The 23,939-nt window shown below is 45.1% G+C and overlaps 1 protein-coding gene across 1 annotated transcript in view; it reads right to left on the bottom strand.

Annotated features, from left to right (window-relative positions):
* Hey (Hairy/E(spl)-related with YRPW motif) overlaps positions 1-23,259 on the bottom strand; it is a 33,547-nt gene extending 10,288 nt beyond the window's left edge. The window contains exons 1-2 of the mRNA XM_053773926.2: positions 20,196-23,259; positions 15,467-15,684 (exon numbers count right to left, since the gene is read on the bottom strand). Of these exons, the coding sequence (XP_053629901.1) occupies positions 15,467-15,684; positions 20,196-20,425 (448 nt within the window). The 5' untranslated portion in view covers positions 20,426-23,259. The remainder of the gene's footprint in view (positions 1-15,466; positions 15,685-20,195) is intronic.
* Positions 23,260-23,939: the final 680 nt, after the last annotated feature.

The raw sequence follows: 23,939 nt of genomic DNA on the forward strand, positions 1-23,939 counted from the left end.
GTGGGCATGGCCTACCCGGGCCATGGGCACAACACACAAGCCTGTGTACCCACCACGACTTAACAATAAAGTAAGAAGCCTCCGAAGACGTATCATTAAACCCCGCTACCAGAAACACCAATTAATCGCTGGTTCACAGGCGGAATAGGAGGAAATGGCTGTCTCTGAGAATTATTGTGAGATTATGAATGTCCATGTTTATTTACACTACAGAACACACACACACACACACACACACATTCTCACACACACATACACACATTCTCACACACACATACACACATTCTCACACACACACATTCTCACACACACATACACATACATACACACACTATAGTGGAGGCAGGAAACATACATAGTTTTAAGACGAGGTATGATAAAGCTCATGGAGCAGGGAGAGAGAGGACCTAGTAGCGACCAGTGAAGAGGCGAGGCCAGGAGCTATGAATCGACCCCTGCAACCACAAATAGGTGAGTACACACACACACACACACACACACACACACACACACACACACACACACACACACACACACACACACACACACACACACACACACACACACACACACACAATCTGGAGAGTGAGGCAGGATCCATACATAGCATTAAGATGAGATACGATAAGACTCTTGGAGCACAAGTGGCCCTAGTAGTGACTAGCTAAGAGGCGGGGCCAGGAGCTATGAATAAACCCCTGAAACCACAAATAGGTAAAGTAATCTAGAAGATAATCAGAAGCAGACGGGTGGAGCACCTGGAGTAGACAGGTGCCATAAACAAAAAAATCACGAGTTTAGAGATTGGCCAATCGTGTCTGGCACACCTGCTGGCGTTCTTTGACGTAATGACGGAAGTAAGGCATGAGAGATACGAGTGAAGTGCATATTCCTGGAGGACACGAAAGCATCTGACACCGTATCTCACAAGAGACAGAGAGGAGATGTCAGAAAGAGCAAGTATAAATGCGAGGTCCCGTAAGGGTCAGCATTAGGACCAGTACTGTTACTGACGTATGTGAACGATATATCAGAAGATATGGTCAGATGTAGTCTTGCTTCCAGATGTAAAATTAATGAGAATAAAAACTAGAGAGGACAAGGAAAGACAACAGACAGACCAATACGAACCTCAGGCAAATGGCTGCTGGAAATCAACCCCAGCAAATGCAAGGTTTCGAATAATTGGGAGTTGGAAAAGAGACCGGAAACTTAGTATATACTAGTGGGTGCAGAGGTTCAAACATCATTCACGGAGGAAGACCTTGGTGTGAGCATAGAGGCTATCGTCTGAGGCACACATTAACCGAATAACCTCTGCAGTGAATGCTCCTTTGATTAATCTAAGAGCAGGTTTCAGAAATCTTAACAAAGAGCCATTCACGAATCTTTATAGGACATCTGTCAGGCCTATCTTGTCTTAACGTAGCATCGGCATGGAACCCTCACCTATTACACCATATCACCAAACTGGAGAAAATGCAGTAGTTTGCAACGAGACCAGTATCAGTGCTGAGAGTAATAAATTATGAAGAGAAACTGAGGGAACATACAGCAAGCCAGCTGTGGAGAAAATTCTCCAGTTTAAAGGGGGATGAGGGTAGCCCTTAGCCCTCTGAGGGGCTTAGCCCTCTCGGAAAGGGGCTAGTGGACTCTACCTCCTCCCACAACAGCCTTATTAGAGACATGTATGTACCAGGCGTCACTACGCACGTCTCTCTCTCCTTGCTAGAATTTCTGAGCACCCACACAACGAGGGTTGAACCTAGAGTAATTACTCCCCCCCCATACTAGTCAGAGAGTACAGAATCCTAGCCATAGAATGGAGTGTAAATAAGTTAAACATATCCAGACGATTGGGAAAGTTCAAAGATGCATAAACTAGTCAAAGCCAGTCATAGCATGAACCAGTTCAAGAAGACAGCTAAGAGGTGCCTAATGAATGTAGTGATAGAAAGGGAGGAGAATGATTTTTTTTTCATTTTTTTTATCTAACACGCGTGTAAATATAAATAACTCACTTTACCTTATTCCTAGTATATCTTCTTTATAGTACAATAATAAGATATATCCTTTAAAGTATAATAATAAGGTATTAAATGAACCCCAATGGAAATAAGTCACTCTGAGTTTTTTGGGTTATCCCAGGATCTCTACACATATGCTGCTATGTATGATAATCTATGTAACTGTATTTGTGTATACCTGAATAAACTTACTTACTTACTAATTCCTGGAGTTGAGAGAAATAAACAATGAGGACAGATTAAAGGAATCGAAACTCGCACTTTGGGAAGATTGAAAAACTGCAGGAGATATGTTCACGACTTACAAGATAACTCGACGCACAAGAAGGGAGGATAAAGATTGTTTCACATGAGAGGGACAGGAACGAGGCGACATAGATAGAAACCGGAAACCGAGATTGTGTGTGTGCGCGCACACACACACACACACACACACACACACACACACACACACACACACACACACACACACACACACACACACACACACACAGCCAGGAGCTATGATTCGACCCCTGCAACCACAATTAAGTGAGCACACACACACACACTGGAGGAATTCCGGGCATGTGATATCTGCACCTCCACCACCTGTCCGTGCTTGTCCACCCCTCTTCCCTCCCGCCCCTCGGCTCCCCACTTCCATCCCCACACCCCTCACTTCCAGTACCCGGCCCCCTCACCATCCCCCAGTGCCCTCCTCTCCTTCATCGCCCCCCTCCTCCCGTTCTTCCTCTTCCTATTTCCTCTCCCCCTTCCACTTACCTTCCTACTCGCACGTACAGTATTTGTACTCTCTCTCTCTCTCTCTCTCTCTCTCTCTCTCTCTCTCTCTCTCTCTCTCTCTCTCTCTCTCTCTCTCTCTCTCCTCTCTCTCTCTCTCTCTCTCTCTCTCTCTCTCTCTCTCTCTCTCTCTCGCTGCATAGTACAAGACTGTTCAACAGCCTCCCACCATGCATAAGGGGAATTACCAATAGGCCCGTGGCTGCCTTCAAGATGGCGCCGGATCAGCCAGGCTGTGGTTCGTACGTTGGACTACGTGTGGCCAGCAGTAACAGATTGATTGATCAGGCCCTGATCCACCGGGAGGCCTAGTCGTGGACCGGGCCGCGGGAGCGTTGATCCCAGGAATACCCTCCATGTAGACTCCAGGTAGGTAGTGCAGAATACAGGTATATCTTCCTGTTTTAATCTAAGCTCTGACACCTGTCAAGGTATCTTATTAATGAAAATAAGATGCCAGATATTTTAAGTAAATATCCTATATTTTCCCTGGCCACGGGAAAGATACGAGTCCCCCGGAACTCTCAACACGCTGGTCTTAGTTTTGCCAGCCTTGCGGACGCTGTTGATGTGACGTGTCTGATGTGCGCCTCTGGCCAGGTAGTCAGTAAGTACGTACGTTAGTTTAGGTACAGGCACACATAAATACAGCTATACAAATTATCATACAAAGTAACATATGTGTAAATTACCCAGGATAACCCCCTCCCCCCAAAAAAAAACAGAAGAGGTGACTTATTTCCATTGGGGTTGTTGTTATATTCACCTCTATGTTCTCTCCCTCGTCCGGAGCTTGGAGTTCCTTCCCTACCTCTCTTCACTTCTCTCTGAGTGTAATAACCTTACATTTAGCAGAGTTAATATTAACCCTACATTTAGCAGAGTTAATATTCAGAAGCCACTTGTTGGACCTCGCTGGCTGTTCACCTAAATCTTCCTTCAGTCTTCCCTCAATCGGCTTATATTCTCATCAGCTTTAAATCGTCAGTAAACAGACACAGAAATTCGTGCTTGTTCATGTAGCAGTATGCTGCTACCCTATTCAATATGACAGTTACACAGTGGGGAAAAATCTAGCAACGAAGCTGTGTCCCTGTCCTGTGTTCCCATCTCTGGGAAATTATATTGCAGGAGGAGTCACATACGCAGTGTTGAAATCTGCCAGCCTGAGCTGGGAGACTTCAATAGGGCATTGCGAATACCATAAATAATTTCTATATTTCTTTCTAGAGGGTTGGCTTCTAGTTCCTGGGCCTCCCAGGCTCTACTTAACTAGCTGCTGACTTGTGTGTCGTCAGCACCATGTTTTTATTTCTCATTTACATCTAAACTCGAAGTTGGAGCTTGGCTTTCCTGCCATCTGCGGCCAGGAGCGAGGAGGCATTGGGAGGTAAATCTTACCTAAGTGATGAGGGAGGGAGGAGTGCTGTTGGGTGAGGGGTGGAGGTGGGGGATGGTGGCCATTGTGAGGGGTGGAGGCTCCCCCTCTCTTTCCTCCAGCTGGGCACAATACCTCTGGCCAGGGCATGGGAAACTTCACCCCTCTTCCTCCATACCCCAGCCGCTTCTTCATGCCCCGGTGTGTGTGTGTGTGTGTGTGTGTGTGTGTGTGTGTGTGTGTGTGTGTGTGTGTGTGTGTGTGTGTGTGTGTTTGTGATGCAATCACGTGTGGTGTATGCTTCCTTATTCTCCCTTCCAGCTTCCTTCCTTCCGTCCTCTCCCTCCCAGCTTCCTTCCATCTTCTCCCTTCCTCCGCCCTCCCTCCCCTTCCTCTTTTCGTTCTCTCCCCACATCCATCCTCTCTATTCCTCCTTCCCTCCCTTCCTCCATCCTCCCTTTCCTCCCTTTCTCCTTCCATACTTCTCCCTCCTTACTACTTCCTCTTTCCTTTCAATCCCTCCGCCCGCCATCTTCCTTATCCTCCTTTCTACTTCCTCTGCTTATCTCATTCCACTCAGTTCTATTCTCCTCACACTTCCTTTTTCCTATTTTCTCTCCCCCCTAGATCCTTCTCCCTACCTCCCTCACTTCTTCTCCCTGACTCCCCTTCACCTGCTGCCCCTCCATCAGTTTTTGCTCTTGTGGGCACTCACAAAGGCTGGGTCCTACCCATACCTCAGTCCTGCCTACCCATGAGTCTCTCTCTCTCTCTCTCTCTCTCTCTCTCTCTCTCTCTCTCTCTCTCTCTCTCTCTCTCTCTCTCTCTCTCTCTCTCTCTCTCTCTCTCTCTCTCAACATCACCACAATCATTCAAATTCTGCAAGTAAATGCTGAATTATTCTAGTCAAAAAACTCTGGGAAATTATATTGCTATTATATACAATCAGCATTATTGTTTTAATTATTGTAGGATCTTCACTAAATGTGTTTATCCCACAGTAAGTGACGCAGGTGTGTTTATCCCACAGTAAGTGACGCAGATGTGCTTATCCCACAGTAAGTGACGCAGATGTGTTTATCCCACAGTAAGTGACGCAGATGTGTTTATCCCACAGTAAGTGACGCAGATGTGTTTATCCCACAGTAAGTGACGCAGATGTGTTTATCCCACAGTAAGTGACGCAGATGTGTTTATCCCACAGTAAGTGACGCAGATGTGCTTATCCCACAGTAAGTGACGCAGATGTGTTTATCCCACAGTAAGTGACGCAGATGTGTTTATCCCACAGTAAGTGACGCAGATGTGTTTATCCCACAGTAAGTGACGCAGATGTGTTTATCCCACAGTAAATGACGCAGATGTGCTTATCCCACAGTAAGTGACGCAGATGTGTTTATCCCACAGTAAGTGACGCAGATGTGTTTATCCCACAGTAAGTGACGCAGATGTGTTTATCCCACAGTAAGTGACGCAGATGTGTTTATCCCACAGTAAGTGACGCAGATGTGTTTATCCCACAGTAAGTGACGCAGATGTGTTTATCCCACAGTAAGTGACGCAGATGTGTTTATCCCACACTAAGTGACGCAGATGTGTTTATCCCACAGTAAGTGACGCAGATGTGTTTATCCCACAGTAAGTGACGCAGATGTGTTTATCCCACAGTAAGTGACGCAGATGTGTTTATCCCACAGTAAGTGACGCAGATGTGTTTATCCCACAGTAAGTGACGCAGATGTGTTTATCCCACAGTAAGTGACGCAGATGTGCTTATCCCACAGTAAGTGACGCAGATGTGTTTATCCCACAGTAAGTGACGCAGATGTGTTTATCCCACAGTAAGTGACGCAGATGTGTTTATCCCACAGTAAGTGACGCAGATGTGTTTATCCCACAGTAAGTGACGCAGATGTGCTTATCCCACAGTAAGTGACGCAGATGTGTTTATCCCACAGTAAGTGACGCAGATGTGTTTATCCCACAGTAAGTGACGCAGATGTGCTTATCCCACAGTAAGTGACGCAGATGTGTTTATCCCACAGTAAGTGACGCAGATGTGTTTATCCCACAGTAAGTGACGCAGATGTGTTTATCGCACAGTAAGTGACGCAGATGTGTTTATCCCACAGTAAGTGACGCAGATGTGCTTATCCCACAGTAAGTGACGCAGATGTGTTTATCCCACAGTAAGTGACGCAGATGTGCTTATCCCACAGTAAGTGACGCAGATGTGTTTATCCCACAGTAAGTGACGCAGATGTGTTTATCCCACAGTAAGTGACGCAGATGTGCTTATCCCACAGTAAGTGACGCAGATGTGTTTATCCCACAGTAAGTGACGCAGATGTGTTTATCCCACAGTAAGTGACGCAGATGTGTTTATCCCACAGTAAGTGACGCAGATGTGTTTATCCCACAGTAAGTGACGCAGATGTGCTTATCCCACAGTAAGTGACGCAGATGTGTTTATCCCACAGTAAGTGACGCAGATGTGTTTATCCCACAGTAAGTGACGCAGATGTGTTTATCCCACAGTAAGTGACGCAGATGTGTTTATCCCACAGTAAGTGACGCAGATGTGCTTATCCCACAGTAAGTGACGCAGATGTGTTTATCCCACAGTAAGTGACGCAGATGTGTTTATCCCACAGTAAGTGACGCAGATGTGCTTATCCCACAGTAAGTGACGCAGATGTGCTTATCCCACAGTAAGTGACGCAGATGTGTTTATCCCACAGTAAGTGACGCAGATGTGCTTATCCCACAGTAAGTGACGCAGATGTGCTTATCCCACAGTAAGTGACGCAGATGTTCTTATCCCACAGTAAGTGACGCAGATGTGCTTATCCCACAGTAAGTGACGCAGATGTGTTTATCCCACAGTAAGTGACGCAGATGTGCTTATCCCACAGTAAGTGACGCAGATGTGTTTATCCCACAGTAAGTGACGCAGATGTGCTTATCCCACAGTAAGTGACGCAGATGTGTTTATCCCACAGTAAGTGACGCAGATGTGCTTATCCCACAGTAAGTGACGCAGATGTGTCTATCCCACAGTAAGTGACGCAGATGTGTCTATCCCACAGTAAGTGACGCAGATGTGTCTATCCCACAGTAAGTGACGCAGATGTGTTTATCCCACAGTAAGTGACGCAGATGTGTTTATCCCACAGTAAGTGACGCAGATGTGCTTATCCCACAGTAAGTGACGCAGATGTGTTTATCCCACAGTAAGTGACGCAGATGTGCTTATCCCACAGTAAGTGACGCAGATGTGCTTATCCCACAGTAAGTGACGCAGATGTGCTTATCCCACAGTAAGTGACGCAGATGTGCTTATCCCACAGTAAGTGACGCAGATGTGTCTACCCCACAGTAAGTGACGCAGATGTGCTTATCCCACAGTAAGTGACGCAGATGTGCTTATCCCACAGTAAGTGACGCAGATGTGTTTATCCCACAGTAAGTGACGCAGATGTGTCTATCCCACAGTAAGTGACGCAGATGTGCTTATCCCACAGTAAGTGACGCAGATGTGCTTATCCCACAGTAAGTGACGCAGATGTGCTTATCCCACAGTAAGTGACGCAGATGTGCTTATCCCACAGTAAGTGACGCAGATGTGCTTATCCCACAGTAAGTGACGCAGATGTGTCTATCCCACAGTAAGTGACGCAGATGTGCTTATCCCACAGTAAGTGACGCAGATGTGCTTATCCCACAGTAAGTGACGCAGATGTGCTTATCCCACAGTAAGTGACGCAGATGTGTCTATCCCATAGTAAGTGACGCAGATGTGCTTATCCCACAGTAAGTGACGCAGATGTGTCTATCCCACAGTAAGTGACGCAGATGTGCTTATCCCACAGTAAGTGACGCAGATGTGTCTATCCCACAGTAGGTGACGCAGATGTGTCTATCCCACAGTAAGTGACGCAGATGTGCTTATCCCACAGTAAGTGACGCAGATGTGTCTATCCCACAGTAAGTGACGCAGATGTGCTTATCCCACAGTAAGTGACGCAGATGTGCTTATCGAACAGTAAGTGACGCAGATGTGCTTATCCCACAGTAAGTGACGCAGATGTGTCTATCCCACAGTAAGTGACGCAGATGTGCTTATCCCACAGTAAGTGACGCAGATGTGTCTATCCCACAGTAAGTGACGCAGATGTGCTTATCCCACAGTAAGTGACGCAGATGTGTTTATCCCACAGTAAGTGACGCAGATGTGCTTATCCCACAGTAAGTGACGCAGATGTGCTTATCCCACAGTAAGTGACGCAGATGTGCTTATCCCACAGTAAGTGACGCAGATGTGCTTATCCCACAGTAAGTGACGCAGGTGCGTTTATCCCACAGTAAGTGACGCAGATGTGCTTATCCCACAGTAAGTGACGCAGATGTGTTTATCCCACAGTAAGTGACGCAGGTGCGTTTATCCCACAGTAAGTGGCGCAGGTGCGTTTATCCCACAGTAAGTGACGCAGATGCGTTTACCCCACAGTAAGTGACGCAGATGCGTTTATCCCACAGTAAGTGACGCAGATGCGTTTATCCCACAGTAAGTGACGCAGATGAGTTTATCCCACAGTAAGTGACGCAGATGTGTTTATCCCACAGTAAGTGACGCAGATGTGTCTATCCCACAGTAAGTGACGCAGATGTGTCTATCCCACAGTAAGTGACGCAGACACATCTGCGTCACTTACTGCGGGACAGAGTTGAGAAAGTCGAGAGAGAACTAGACAGGGGCGAGAGTTAGCTTCTTGCTCAAGGAAGAATTCAGCCTTCAGTCACGGCACGGAGTATCGAGTCTCCGCCACTTCTTGCGCGGAATAACTCATTCAGGTTTAGCTCTTCGTGTATGTAATAAATAATAATAATAATGTTGCTGCTGCTACTGCTACTACTACTACTACTACTACTACTACTACTACTACTACTACTACTACTACTACTACTACTACTACTACTACTGCTACTACTTCTACTACTACTACTACTACTACTACTACTACTACTACTACTACTACTACTACTACTGCTACTACTACTACTACTACTAATAATAATAATAATAATAATAATAATAATAATAATAATAATAATAATAATAATAATAATAATAATAATTTACAAAAACTGTGGTGTGTGAAAATGGTAGCCACAACAGCCCGTATTTACTAGAATTAAGTTAGTTCATTCTGGTCCAGTATTATTAAACGATAAAAATTAACGACTTCAACTTTTGCTATCAACAGCAAAGGGACATAACCAAACACTTGCAGTCAACTAACCCAGTCAACTAACCCAGTCAACTAACCCAGTCAACTAACCCAGTCAACTAACGTGTGAGCTGTCTACCACAATCCTCTGGTTTAACTAACACGAAATCGTCAACAATTACGGAACCATCGTACAAAGCTACATTATATCATCCAGTTAGAGCGTTCAGAATTTGATGACTTACCCATCATGCATTTCTGAACGCTCGAAATACTGCGGAAAGTTTGATGTATTTTTAATATACCTTCAGTAGTTTCTTTGCTCACTTTCTGTGTAACAATACAATGATGGGTAATTATACATTAATGCTGAAGCTTAGATTTAAATGGAAAAAACCCTGTCCCATTTAGAGGACAGAAAGATTGACAAAATAGACAGGGCAGCGGATTACGAAATTCAATAAACTTGAGCGGCAGCTAACATTGCTTGGTTACAGCAACTCGGCGGAGCATTGCTCCAGCCAGGCTGAGCATTGCTCCAGCCAAGCTGAGCATTGCTCCAGCCAGGCTGAGCATTGCTCCAGCCAGGCTGAGTATTGCTCCAGCCAGGCTGAGCATTGCTCCCAGCCAGGCTGAGTATTGCTCCAGCCAGGCTGAGCATTGCTCAGCCACGCTGAGCAGTGCTCCAGCCAGGCTGAGCATTGCTCCAGCCAGGCTGAGCATTGCTCCAGCCAGGCTGAGTATTGCTCCAGCCAGGCTGAGCATTGCTCCAGCCAGGCTGAGCATTGCTCCAGCCAGGCTGAGCATTGCTCCAGCCAGGCTGAGCATTGCTCCAGCCAGGCGGAGCATTGCTCCAGCCAGGCGGAGCATTGCTCCAGCCAGGCTGAGCATTGCTCCAGCCAGGCTGAGCATTGCTCCAGCCAGGCTGAGTATTGCTCCAGCCAGGCTGAGCATTGCTCCAGCCAGGCTGAGCATTGCTCCAGCCAGGCTGAGCATTGCTCCAGCCAGGCTGACATTGCTCCAGCCAGGCGGAGCATTGTTCCAGCCAGGCTGAGATTGCTCCAGCAGGGGAGCATTGCTCCAGCCAGGCGGAGCATTGCTCCAGCCAGGCTGAGATTGCTCCAGCCAGGCTGAGCATTGCTCCAGCCAAGCTGAGCATTGCTCCAGCCAGGCTGAGTATTGCTCCAGCCAGGCTGAGCATTGCTCCAGCCAGGCTGAGCATTGCTCCAGCCAGGCTGAGCATTGCTCCAGCCAGGCTGAGCATTGCTCCAGCCAGGCGGAGCATTGCTCCAGCCAGGCGGAGCATTGCTCCAGCCAGGCGGAGCATTGCCCCAGCCAGGCGGAGCATTGCTCCAGCCAGGCGGAGCATTGCTCCAGCCAGGCGGAGCATTGCTCCAGCCAGGCGGAGCATTGCCCCAGCCAGGCGGAGCATTGTTCCAGCCAGGTGTTAACCAATAATCAGGAACTACTAGACGATAAGCCTGAAGTAAGAGACCAACTTAATCCAAACTACATAACACTTGTCTCAACATTAGCTAGTTAATTTTTAGAGGACAGAGACACTGTGTCTGTCATCTACCGACGTGTCTGTCATCTACCAACATGTGTCTGTCATCTACCGACATGTGTCTGTCATCTACCGATATGTGTCTGTCATCTACCAACATGTGTCTGTCATCTACCAACATGTGTCTGTCATCTACCGACGTGTCTGTCATCTACCAACATGTGTCTGTCATCTACCGACGTGTCTGTCATCTACCAACATGTGTCTGTCATCTACCGACATGTGTCTGTCATCTACCAACATGTGTCTGTCATCTACCGACGTGTCTGTCATCTACCAACATGTGTCTGTCATCTACCGACATGTGTCTGTCATCTACCAACATGTGTCTGTCATCTACCGACGTGTCTGTCATCTACCAACATGTGTCTGTCATCTACCGACATGTGTCTGTCATCTACCAACATGTGTCTGTCATCTACCGACGTGTCTGTCATCTACCAACATGTGTCTGTCATCTACCGACATGTGTCTGTCATCTACCAACATGTGTCTGTCATCTACCGACGTGTCTGTCATCTACCAACATGTGTCTGTCATCTACCGACGTGTCTGTCATCTACCAACATGTGTCTGTCATCTACCGACGTGTCTGTCATCTACCAACATGTGTCTGTCATCTACCGATATGTGTCTGTCATCTACCGATATGTGTCTGTCATCTACCGATATGTGTCTGTCATCTACCGATATGTGTCTGTCTTTCTACCGATATGTGTCTGTCATCTACCGATATGTGTCTGCCATCTACTTGCCGATTCACTGACTTATCTACTTAGCAAGTCAATTTTCAGGGCGACTCAAAGCTCACCAGCACAGATTTCTAAACTTAATGCAATAAGAAAGGAGTTACTTCGATAAAATTATCTCGGGTGTTTGAGATGGATGTCTCCTGCAGGATCTTCAGATATTACACCGTGGCCAGAGCACCGGACTGGAGGCCGTCATAGCTAATTTTCAAGAGATGAGACCAAACAGCTGCCAAGCTTCAGTGATCTCTTCCAACATATTGTCAGATGAACTCAAATCAGCCAGTAACAGTCATCACCAAACAAATTTATATATCGACTGTAAAGAATTACAGACCAGTCAGTGTACTGAGTGTCATTTACAAACTGTTAGAGTAGGCAGTATATTACCTGGAGTTTACCTGGAGAGAGTTCCGGGGGTCAACGCCCCCGCGGCCCGGTCTGTGACCAGGCCTCCCGGTGGATCAGAGCCTGATCAACCAGGCTGTTACTGCTGGCTGCACGCAAACCAACGTATGAGCCACAGCCCGGCTGGTCAGGAACCGACTTTAGGTGCTTGTCCAGTGCCAGCTTGAAGACTGCCAGGGGTCTGTTTGGTAACCCCCCTTATGTATGCTGGGAGGCAGTTGAACAGTCTCGTGCCCCTGACACTTATTGTATGGTCTCTTAACGTGCTAGTGACACCCCTGCTTTTCATTGGGGGGATGTTGCATCGTCTGCCAAGTCTTTTGCTTTCTTAGTGAGTGATTTTCGTGTGCAAGTTCGGTACTAGTCCCTCTAGGATTTTCCAGGTGTATATAATCATGTATCTCTCCCGCCTGCGTTCCAGGGAATACAGTTTTAGGAACCTCAAGCGCTCCCAGTAATTGAGGTGTTTTATCTCCGTTATGCGCGCCGTGAAGGTTCTCTGTACATTTTCTAGGTCAGCAATTTCACCTGCCTTGAAAGGTGGTGTTAGTGTGCAGCAATATTCCAGCCTAGATAGAACAAGTGTCCTGAAGAGTGTCAAGATCTAAATAAAAAAAATATACGCAGTAATGAGTCAGGTTTCAGGGGATTTTATTCGACTGAAATTTGATTGAAACCTTTCACTAACCTATCAAGACTCAAATACTGGAAGAAAATTTCACAGGGATGGTAACGTTAGACGTACAAATAAATCATTCAAGAGAGAGCTGGACAGATACCTAAAGTCAGTGCCGGATCAGCCGGGCTGTGGCTCGTACGTCGGACTGCGTGCGGCCAGCAGTAAGGTAAGACACATATGCAACAGTTAGGTATCTTTATTTCGAAACGTTTCGCCTACACAGTAGGCTTCTTCAGTCGAGTACAGAAAGGTTGATAGAAGCAGAAGATACTTGAAGACGATGTAATCAGTCCATCACCCTTAAAGTTTTGAGGTGGTCAGTCCCTCAGTCTGGAGAAGAGCATTGTTCCGTTGTCTGAAACAATATGAAGTTGAAGTGACAGAATGGGGCCTTTATATAGTGCCAGGAGGTGAGACGTAGGTTGCTTTGGGAGGGCAGGTCCTTCTCAAACCCAGCCGTTCTCACTAGTAGAGGTTGTCGAAGTGGTCTGTACCAAGATACCCTTGTGTTGCAGTGTCTGACAGAATGAACATTAAAATGGTATGAAATACCGACAGATTGTTAGGTAAGACACATATGCAACAGTTAGGTATCTTTATTTCGAAACGTTTCGCCTACACAGTAGGCTTCTTCAGTCGAGTACAGAAAGGTTGATAGAAGCAGAAGATACTTGAAGACGATGTAATCAGTCCATCACCCTTAAAGTTTTGAGGTGGTCAGTCCCTCAGTCTGGAGAAGAGCATTGTTCCGTTGTCTGAAACAATATGAAGTTGAAGTGACAGAATGGGGCCTTTATATAGTGCCAGGAGGTGAGACGTAGGTTGTCTTCGACAACCTCTACTAGTGAGAACGGCTGGGTTTGAGAAGGACCTGCCCTCCCAAAGCAACCTACGTCTCACCTCCTGGCACTATATAAAGGCCCCATTCTGTCACTTCAACTTCATATTGTTTCAGACAACGGAACAATGCTCTTCTCCAGACTGAGGGACTGACCACCTCAAAACTTTAAGGGTGATGGACTGATTACATCGTCTTCAAGTATCTTCTGCTTCTATCAACCTTTCTGTACTCGACTGAAGAAGCCTACTGTGTAGGCGAAACGTTTCGAAATAAAGATACCTAACTGTTGCATATGTGTCTTACCTAACAATCTGTCGGTATTTCATACCATTTTAATGTTCATGCGGCCAGCAGTAACAGCCTAGTTGATCAGGCCCTGATCCATCGGGAGGCCTGGTCATGGACCGGGCCGCGGGGGCGTTGATCCCCGGAATAACCTCCAGGTAACCTCCAGGTATCCAGGTAACCAGCGACCATGAAGTGGTCTATATAGAACAAAATAACTACACTTAACATGGAATTAGAATCCTTGGTCCAGATCACGTGTGGTCCAGTAAGGGAGCATCTCGGGTTCGTTACTAGTCTTGAACAATGGAACTGTGTGTGAACTCTTGCTGTACGCTGACGACTGTGTCTTCTTAGCGTCAGATACATTATACTGTGATATCACTAGCTGCATGGTTTGTTAGCGGGGTTTAAAGCCTCTCGACTACACGAGAGGTCTCTAATGCTATATGTTACCACCTCACCATGTGATGTCACCTCTGTGATGTCACGAGCAGTATTACAGCCCTCATACGAGTGCACCATCGTCACCATCACTCGACCACCATCTGTATCACCACCACCTGACCACCATCTGCATGATCACCACCACCACCTGAACTTCCAATCTTCTCCTCCCCTTCCCTTTCCATCTCAGGCAAATCACTAACCACCACCACCACCACCACCACCACCACCTACCTATAGTACCGTTTAAGTCACCCACTAACTACTTCCTTCCGCAACCACCCCGTCTTCCCCTCCACAACCCCCAACCAAAGAGAGAAAAAAAGAAACAATCCCTTAACCCCACCGACCTACAGCCCCGAAATTTCTCAGGGAATCTGCTCAGCAGGCAGGACCATTGTTGACATCACAGGGGCACCATGGCCACCATTGTTACCATTCTAGCGGAACACGACCCACACACGATCAGGTAACCAGCGTCTCCCCTCTCCTAAGATGCCATATAATCTCAAGGATATTGCTCTCTCCCTCCCTCTCTCTCTCTCTCTCTCTCTCTCTCTCTCTCTCTCTCTCTCTCTCTCTCTCTCTCTCTCTCTCTCTCTCTCTCTCTCTCTCTCTCTCTCTCTCTCTCTCGTGGTAAAGAGAATTGTGTTTGGGTGTCTGAGAAGCAGTGAACCGTATGTACACACGGCTGTGGTGGTTCTTTCTTTTGTAAACACACACACACACACATTTTCGTTTTACCATATCTTTGATAAAGATAGATAGATAGATAGACAGATAGATAGATAGATAGATAGATAGATAGAGAGAGAGAGAGAGAGAGAGAGAGGGAGAACCGGAAGTACCACTGGGCATGACCCGGGATGCTGGGATCAGGTCACAAGATTCATTCATCTAGTACCTTCTTGGTCACACCCAGATACTACCCAACACTTGCCTCGTTACGACCCTGTCCCCCGAAGCAGCCACAGACAGACCCGTCGTAGCAACCCCATCACCACAGACAGAACTGTCTACCATCGATCTACCTACGTGCAGCGACAGACCCGTACGGAACATCCCTCTTACCTTTAGTATGCAGCATCTTGAGATGGTCCACTGTCATCTGAAGGATCTCAGCCTTCTCCAGCTTGGCTGATCCTTGCTTCTCGAAGGCAGCTGGTACCAGTCGTCGTAACTCGGAGAGGGAGTTGTTGATCCTGTCTCTCCGTCGCTTCTCTATGATGCCTCGCCGTCTCTTCCTGGAGGCACCACCGCCTCCACCGCTGGAGGAACAGTCTTCACCGCTGTTCCAGAGAGAGGGAGAGATGCGGTAAGTGAGACATTTCTGTAAATATAAGACTGAATTGTATGTGTTTTGGACAGGTGTGTGACAGCTGTTTATATATATCATAAATATACTCGTGCATGTGTCATACATATGTATGGCACATTCTACAAGTGTCATACAACCCTAAGATACATCAACGTCACAACGTCAAAAAAAAAGTAAAAAAAAAAAAAAAAACAGAATCAACATTTTTGATCAAGCACCGCAACTGGTAGATGAACATGTGACGTCACTTAATTGTATGATAAACAAGAGCGCCTATTGGTAGATGCATAAGTGACGTCACACCTGATGATAAACAAGCAGTCTGACTGGCAGATGCACACGTGAACAGGCGCTGTGATTGGAAGCTGAATAAGTGACGTCACTCAGTTGTAAACACGATAATAATAATAATAATAATAATAATAATAATAATAATAATAATAATAATAATAATAATAATAATAATAATAATAATAATAAAGAAAAGGAACAGATTACAGGGAAGCTTTAGGCAGGACATAGTTTCTGTGGAGAGCTTTATCAAGTCATGTTTGACTATGTAGAGCTTTAATAAGTCTTGTTTGACTCTATGTAGAGCTTTAATAAGTCATCTTTGACTCTATGTAGAACTTTAATAAGTCTTGTTTGACTCTATGTAGAGCTTTAATAAGTCATCTTTGACTCTGTGTAGAGCTTTAATAAGTCATCTTTGACTCTATGTAGAACTTTAATAAGTCTTGTTTGACTCTATGTAGAGCTTTAATAAGTCATCTTTGACTCTATGTAGAGCTTTAATAAGTCATCTTTGACTCTATGCGGAACTTTAATAAGTCGTGTTTGACTCTATGTAGAGCTTTAATAAGTCATCTTTGACTCTATGTAGAGCTTTAATAAGTCATCTTTAACTCTATGTAGAGCTTTAATAAGTCATCTTTGACTCTATGTAGAGTTTTAATAAGTCATCTTTGACTATGTAGAGCTTTAATAAGTCATCTTTGACTCTATGTAGAGCTTTAATAAGTCATCTTTGACTATGTAGAGCTTTAATAAGTCATCTTTGACTCTATGTAGAGCTTTAATAAGTCATCTTTGACTCTATGTAGAGCTTTAATAAGTCATCTTTGACTCTATGTAGAGCTTTAATAAGTCTTGTTTGACTCTATGTAGAGCTTTAATAAGTCATCTTTGACTCTATGTAGAGCTTTAATAAGTCTTGTTTGACTCTATGTAGAGTTTTAATAAGTCATCTTTGACTCTATGTAGAGCTTTAATAAGTCATCTTTGACTCTATGTAGAGCTTTAATAAGTCATCTTTGACTCTATGTAGAGCTTTAATAAGTCATCTTTGACTCTATGTAGAGCTTTAATAAGTCATCTTTGACTCTATGTAGAGCTTTAATAAATCTTGTTTGACTCTATGTAGAGCTTTAATAAGTCATCTTTGACTCTATGTAGAGCTTTAATAAGTCTTGTTTGACTCTATGTAGAGTTTTAATAAGTCATCTTTGACTCTATGTAAAGCTTTAATAAGTCTTGTTTGACTCTATGTAGAGCTTTAATAAGTCATCTTTGGCTCTATGTAGAGCTTTAATAAGTCATCTTTGACTCTATGTAGAGCTTTAATAAGTCATCTTTGACACTATGTAGAGCTTTAATAAGTCATCTTTGACTCTATGTAGAGCTTTAATAAGTCAACTTTGACTCTATGTAGAGCTTTAATAAGTCATCTTTGACTCTATGTAGAGCTTTAATAAGTCATCTTTGACTCTATGTAGAGCTTTAATAAGTCATCTTTGACTCTATGTAGAGCTTTAATAAGTCATCTTTGACTCTATGTAGAGCTTTAATAAGTCATCTTTGACTCTATGTAGAGCTTTAATAAGTCATCTTTGACTCTATGTAGAGCTTTAATAAGTCTTGTTTGACTCTATGTAGAGCTTTAATAAGTCATCTTTGACTCTATGTAGAGCTTTAATAAGTCATCTTTGACACTATGTAGAGCTTTAATAAGTCATCTTTGACTCTATGTAGAGCTTTAATAAGTCAACTTTGACTCTATGTAGAGCTTTAATAAGTCATCTTTGACTCTATGTAGAGCTTTAATAAGTCATCTTTGACTCTATGTAGAGCTTTAATAAGTCATCTTTGACTCTATGTAGAGCTTTAATAAGTCATCTTTGACTCTATGTAGAGCTTTAATAAGTCATCTTTGACTCTATGTAGAGCTTTAATAAGTAATGTTTGAATCTGTGTAGAGCTTTATTAATAAATTATGAAGTTGCCCGAATCATTGAACGTTCTGATGAACTCCCGTGAAGAAGTCGAACTTTGAACCCCCAGCATAACTGTTCAAAGGGATGAACAAATACGTAAGGTACACTTCTGAACAACAGGAAGAATACGTTAAACAGTGAATCCAACAACAGAATGGAAAACGGGATGAAAAGACTGAAGAAATGATGCAGACTAACAGGACGTTTAACAGTGTGAACAGGATGAAGAACTCCATGAACAACGGGTGAACAGCAGGATGATAAGCAGGGTGATCAACAGAACGAACAATAGGATGAACATCTGGGCATCAAGTTGAGAACAATATGGCTGGAAACAGGAAGAATAACAGAATAAACAAGGTGAAACAACAGGATGAACACCTGGGTGAACAACAGGGCAGAAAATAGGAAGAATAACACGATGAACGGGATTAAGAACACCTTGAACAACGGGGGTTAACAGGATGAAAGATATGAAAGAGCGTGAAAAATACGATGAACAGCATGAACGGAATGACCAAAGTGAACAAAGGGGGTGAACATAACAGGACCAGTCGCACACAATGAGCTCTGGTTAATGTCAAGAGGTTAGAGCGAGTGAACATAATGTATTCAGAGTTCAACGAGGGAAAGCATAATGAACACATGCACACAACACAGCACGGCTGAACACGATGAATTGATGTGAACTTTATGAACAAGTGTTAACATGAAATCAGGTGAATGTGTTGAACAAACGTGAACACAGAGGTGAATGTGTTGAACAAACGTGAACACAGAGGTGAATGTGTTGAACAAACGTGAACACAGAGGTGAATGTGTTGAACAAACGTGAACACAGAGGTGAATGTGTTGAACAAACGTGAACACAGAGGTGAATGTGAACAATTATGAACATTTTGATTATCAATGAGATGCAAACTGATGAACAGTTATCTCGGAAGATATCATTATTATTATTATTATTATTATTATTATTATTATTATTATTATTATTACACTGTATTAGTATTAGAATTATATTCAAGAGAAAGTTCTAAACCTGGAAGAATTTGGGGTAAGCAGGTGTGATCCGAGGAAGAGGAAGGGTAGCTCCAATTCCCTGGATCAAGAGCTCCTTACCAGCACCACCACACAAAATACACATTCCAACATATGCATACACAGGTGTTGAAAACGTTTTCTCACAGGTGTTAAACATGTGTAAACGCAGATGTAGATAAATATGTGTATATAAACATATGTTAATAAACATGCGTAAACATAAGCCTTAATAAACATGTGTAAACACAGGTGTTTAACATGTCTTCTCACAGGTGTTATACATGTGTAAACACAGGTGTTGATAAATGTGTCTATAAACACATTGGTTAATAAGCATGTGTAAACACAAGTGTTAATAAGCATATGCAAACACAGGTGTTTAACATGCCTTCTCACACGTGTTAAAATATGTCTTCTTACAGGTGTTAAACATGTTTTCTCACAGGTGTTAAAGGTGTGCAAACACTGGTGTTAAACACGTGTAAACACAGGTGTTAATAAACATCTGTAAAGAGGTGTTAATACAGTGTAAACATAGGTTATTAAGCATGTGTAAACAAAGTGTTAATAGACATGTGTAATCACAGGTGTTAATAAAAATGTGTAAACACAGGTGTTAATAAACATGTGTAAACACAGGCGTTAATAAACATGTGTAAACATAGGTATTAACAAACATGCATATACACAGGTGTTAAAAGCATGCGTAAACACGTGTTAACATATGTAAAAATAGGTGTTAATGTGTAAACTCTGGTGTTAATAAACATTTGCAAACAAATATTAAATATATGTCAACGCAGGTGTTAACAGGCATGTGTTTATAAACATTTTCTCACAGTTGAGAAAATTCAACATGTGTTTCAACACGTGTTAACAAGATATAAACAGCTGGTGACGAGAACAGGTATTAATGTGAACACGTGTGAACAGGCGTTAATTTGAACATGAAACAAAGGTGAACACGGTTAACACGTGAGAACAAGTGGTAATATGAACTGAAATGAACACGAAGCGCAGATGAACATGTGGCGATGTGAACGCCAGTGAGGAAAGTGAAGCACAGGTGAACACGCTATGAACACGACGGGTGAACAGGTGAGAACAGGTGGTAGCGCTTGACACTAGGTGAACACGGGTGAACACAGAGAAGGGGTGAACTCACTCCTTCTCATCAGCTGAGTAGATGTCATCTCCTTCACTCTCGCTGAGAGACCGCTTCATGGCGCTGGTGGGAGGCTGGTGTGGGAGATGATGATGCTGCTGGTGATGCTGCTGATGCTGGTGGTGGTGGTGGTGGTGGTGCAGCAGAGGCGTGGAAGGCCCTGCTGCTGCCTCCTGCTCACCCTGCTGCTGCAGGTCGCCCCTGAACGTCCCTCTACCTCTCACAATCATATAACACTTCCAGGGACCCCCTAGCGCCTCGCTAGGGGAGGCACAATATATGCGAGAATTATCTGGTATGGTTCTTGGCACTATGGCACAGGCACTTGATTAACTAAGGCACTATAATGGGTCAACAAGTAGTGGGTGTAATCCTGAGCGTGAGGCAGTGCGGGATGCATGCACGTGCGTGCGTGTGTGTGGACGCACGCGGTGCGTGTGTGCAGGGTGCTGGTGTGCTGGGTAGTGTCGTGTGCCGGCCGACTGTCCCGTTCATATACGACCGTGTGCCGGGGGGTGCTTCAGGCAACGCCAGACGTACGATCGCTCGGCTCCTAACACCCAGGTGCTGGCCCCTATGTGCTGCTCTGCTCGGCACGGTTCATGTGTCTGTGTGTGCTGTTGCCTCCTTCAGAGTGCTTCGTAAGGTCGATGTAGTTAGGAGTTTACTGTATTTAGATGGAGGTGTGTGTGTGTGTATGTGTGTGTGGCGTACACGTGTGTGTGTTTGGCGTACACGTGTGCGTGCGGCGTACATGTGTGCGTGTGTGTGCGAGTGTGTGAGCGGCGGTGTTCCCACGAGCAGCGTGTGAACCTCTCGCCACCTACTGTCTGGGACCACACGCTCGCCCCTCCCCTCCCCTCCCCAGGGGTCGCTCCCCCGACCCCACACTCCTGCCTCCCCCAGCACTCTCCTCCCTACGAGACCTGCAGGGGGGGAGGGGGAGGGGGGAGGGGAGGAGAAGCTAGTCGTCGGAAACGACAACTAGAAGTTGCAGGACGACAGCAGGTTGAGCCTGTGTCATGGTCGTCGCTGCTTGGGGGTGGTACACAGTAGTCCACGCTGACTGACACCGCAACATAACACTGTACGCTGCTTGTGAACCCTCACCCGCGCCACGCAGGCACAACCCACGCCTCCTCTAGGCGTTCACGTCACCCCTACATGCCCCCGACTTAAGGTTTAAGAGATACTCCGGTGTTCCATGGGTCGGTCTAGCTGTGGGCTGGTACCACAGGTCGCCCATGCCTTAGAGAAGCGTGGTTTAGTGCTGGGATCTGCCTGCTCTTCCGGTGGGTGGGGTGGACTGTGTGAGGGCAAGGAGCAGGTTAAACGATGTGCGGGTTGCCCACTCTGATGCCCCAGGGGGGGTTAAAGGGGAGGCGCTACCCACTTTGGTGCCTCGGGGATGTAAGGGGATGAGATGCCCACACTGCTGATACATCCTCGGGGGGTAGGGACGTGTTGCTACACACACACACACACCTGAGGATGCTGCTCTCAACTTAGCTAGCAACAACCTAACTAGCTAGAAACAAAAGCAATTTGTACAGCTTTCACATTTATGTTAAACGATGTAAACGTTCACGACAGATATCTCTTCTTCATTTTTTATCTACCACAAACAGGGTTAGAAACCGTAACGCTGTATCATACTTTGTAGATAATACTAGAATCTACATGAGAATGACATCCGTGGAAGACACAACGAGCCTCCAGGCAAATATCCACCAAGTCTTCCTCTGATGTTTAATGAGGACATATTTCAGTTTCCACATTGTGGAAAGACTATTTATAAATAAATCACGTAATTCAATTTTTTAATGTGTATATTCTGCTGACCTTGCTTGTGGAAAGACTAGACGTATTTTCAGTATGTCACATGTCTATACCCCTTTATCCCATAACGTACCAAAAAATTATCGGAGTACAAGACAACCTTAAACCACTCAAAACAGACTAAGTTAAATGTGAGAGACCTGGGATTGATAATGTCAGAAGACCTCACATTCAAGGAGCACAAAAATGTTGTTGTTGCATCTGCAAGGAAGATGATAGGTTGGATAACTATAACTTTCAGGAGATGCCAAAAGAACGGTACCAGTCTTCAGGTCACTCGTTCTCTCTAGGCTGGAATATTGTTGCATACTGACTGTCCCCTTCAAGACAGGCGTAACAGCAGAGCTGGATAATGTACAGAGATCTTTCACGTCTCGTATAAACTCAGTTAAGCACCTAAATTATCAGCTTGATAAAGCTCTTCACAGGGCGAAGCATGATTAAGCTATACACAGCGAAACATAACTTCATAAAGCTCTTCACATTGAAACTTGACAAAGCTCTAAAAAGGGGCGAAACGATGTCCCAACGAAAGCTTCACAAATTGCGCTTCTCGTCTCTTTTGTAGGCAGTACACTATGCGGATACAACCTGTCTCGCATCTACGAGTTCTCTACCGCCGTACCACGAAAAGGAAACCACTATTCAACTACTTCTGTTGGCGCAGTTTTCGCGAAAGATTTGTGAGAGGTGATCACCTGAACCAGGTGACCTATCCTGGTTCACCTGTACCCCCCCTCGTCGGCTGCTCAGGTAATCTATCGCACATTATCTGCTCATCACCCTCATCACCTACCTTTACCTTTGATGAGTTCCGAGAGTTTTCCTACTCCCGGAGCCCGGCCAATGGGCCAGGCTCGTCTGGTGCTTGCATTGTCAACTAAACTGTTACTGCTGATGGCCCGCAGCCCTGTATCTTCATCACAGCCTGGTTGATATGGCACCAGGTGAAGATACTTTTCTGGTTTCCTCTTGAAGATTTCTACACTTGTTCCAGCAGTTTCTGATATCTTTTGATAAGATGTTGAAATAGTCTGGGACCACGAATGTTGATACAGTGTTCCCTAATTGTGCTCACTGCACCCCTGTTTTTCACTGGGTTTATCTTATGCAGCATCTTCTGAATTTTGCCTTGGAGCAGAGGTGAACTATGATTGCTAGCTAACGCATCGTGTAACAGAGAGAGAGAGAGAGAGAGAGAGAGAGAGAGAGAGAGAGAGAGAGAGAGAGAGAGAGAGAGAGAGAGAGAGAGAGAGAGAGAGAGAGAGAGAGAGAGAGACAGAGAGAGAGAGAGAGAGAGAGTAGTGGTCATCTCGTGGGAAAGGCATCATTCAGCGGTCAGCTACTCCACTCTGTTATACAATCCCCAGTCAGTAATTACCACCAGTCACTCGAATCCATATATGCGTAATTGTGCGTGTGTGTGTGTGTGTGTGTGTGTGTGTGTGTGTGTGTGTGTGTGTGTGTGTGTGTGTGTGTGTGTGTGTGTGTGTGTGTGTGTGTGTGTGTGTGTGTGTGTGTGACCTACTATGTGAACCTGCTCCCAGCCCCTCTCTCTCTCTCTCTCTCTCTCTCTCTCTCTCTCTCTCTCTCTCTCTCTCTCTCCTCTCTCTCTCTCTCTATCTATCTATCTATCTATCTATCTATCTCTCTCTCTCCTCTATCTCAAATTTTCTTTCCCTTCTCCCCCTTTCAATACTTTCCTCACCTTTCCCCCACACTCTCACCCTCAGGTGTTTAACAGGTGTTACACATGTGTAACACAGGTGTTACACAGGTGTAGCACAGGTGACTCACAGGTGTTACACAGGTATAGCACAGGTGTAGCACATGTGTTGCACAGGTGTAGCGCAGTTGTTGCACAGAACTATATCACTGCAGGTATATAATAATTACGTATTACTG

Source organism: Cherax quadricarinatus, chromosome 1, assembly GCF_038502225.1.
Source record: "Cherax quadricarinatus isolate ZL_2023a chromosome 1, ASM3850222v1, whole genome shotgun sequence".
In the NCBI taxonomy this organism is placed as follows: domain Eukaryota; kingdom Metazoa; phylum Arthropoda; class Malacostraca; order Decapoda; family Parastacidae; genus Cherax; species Cherax quadricarinatus.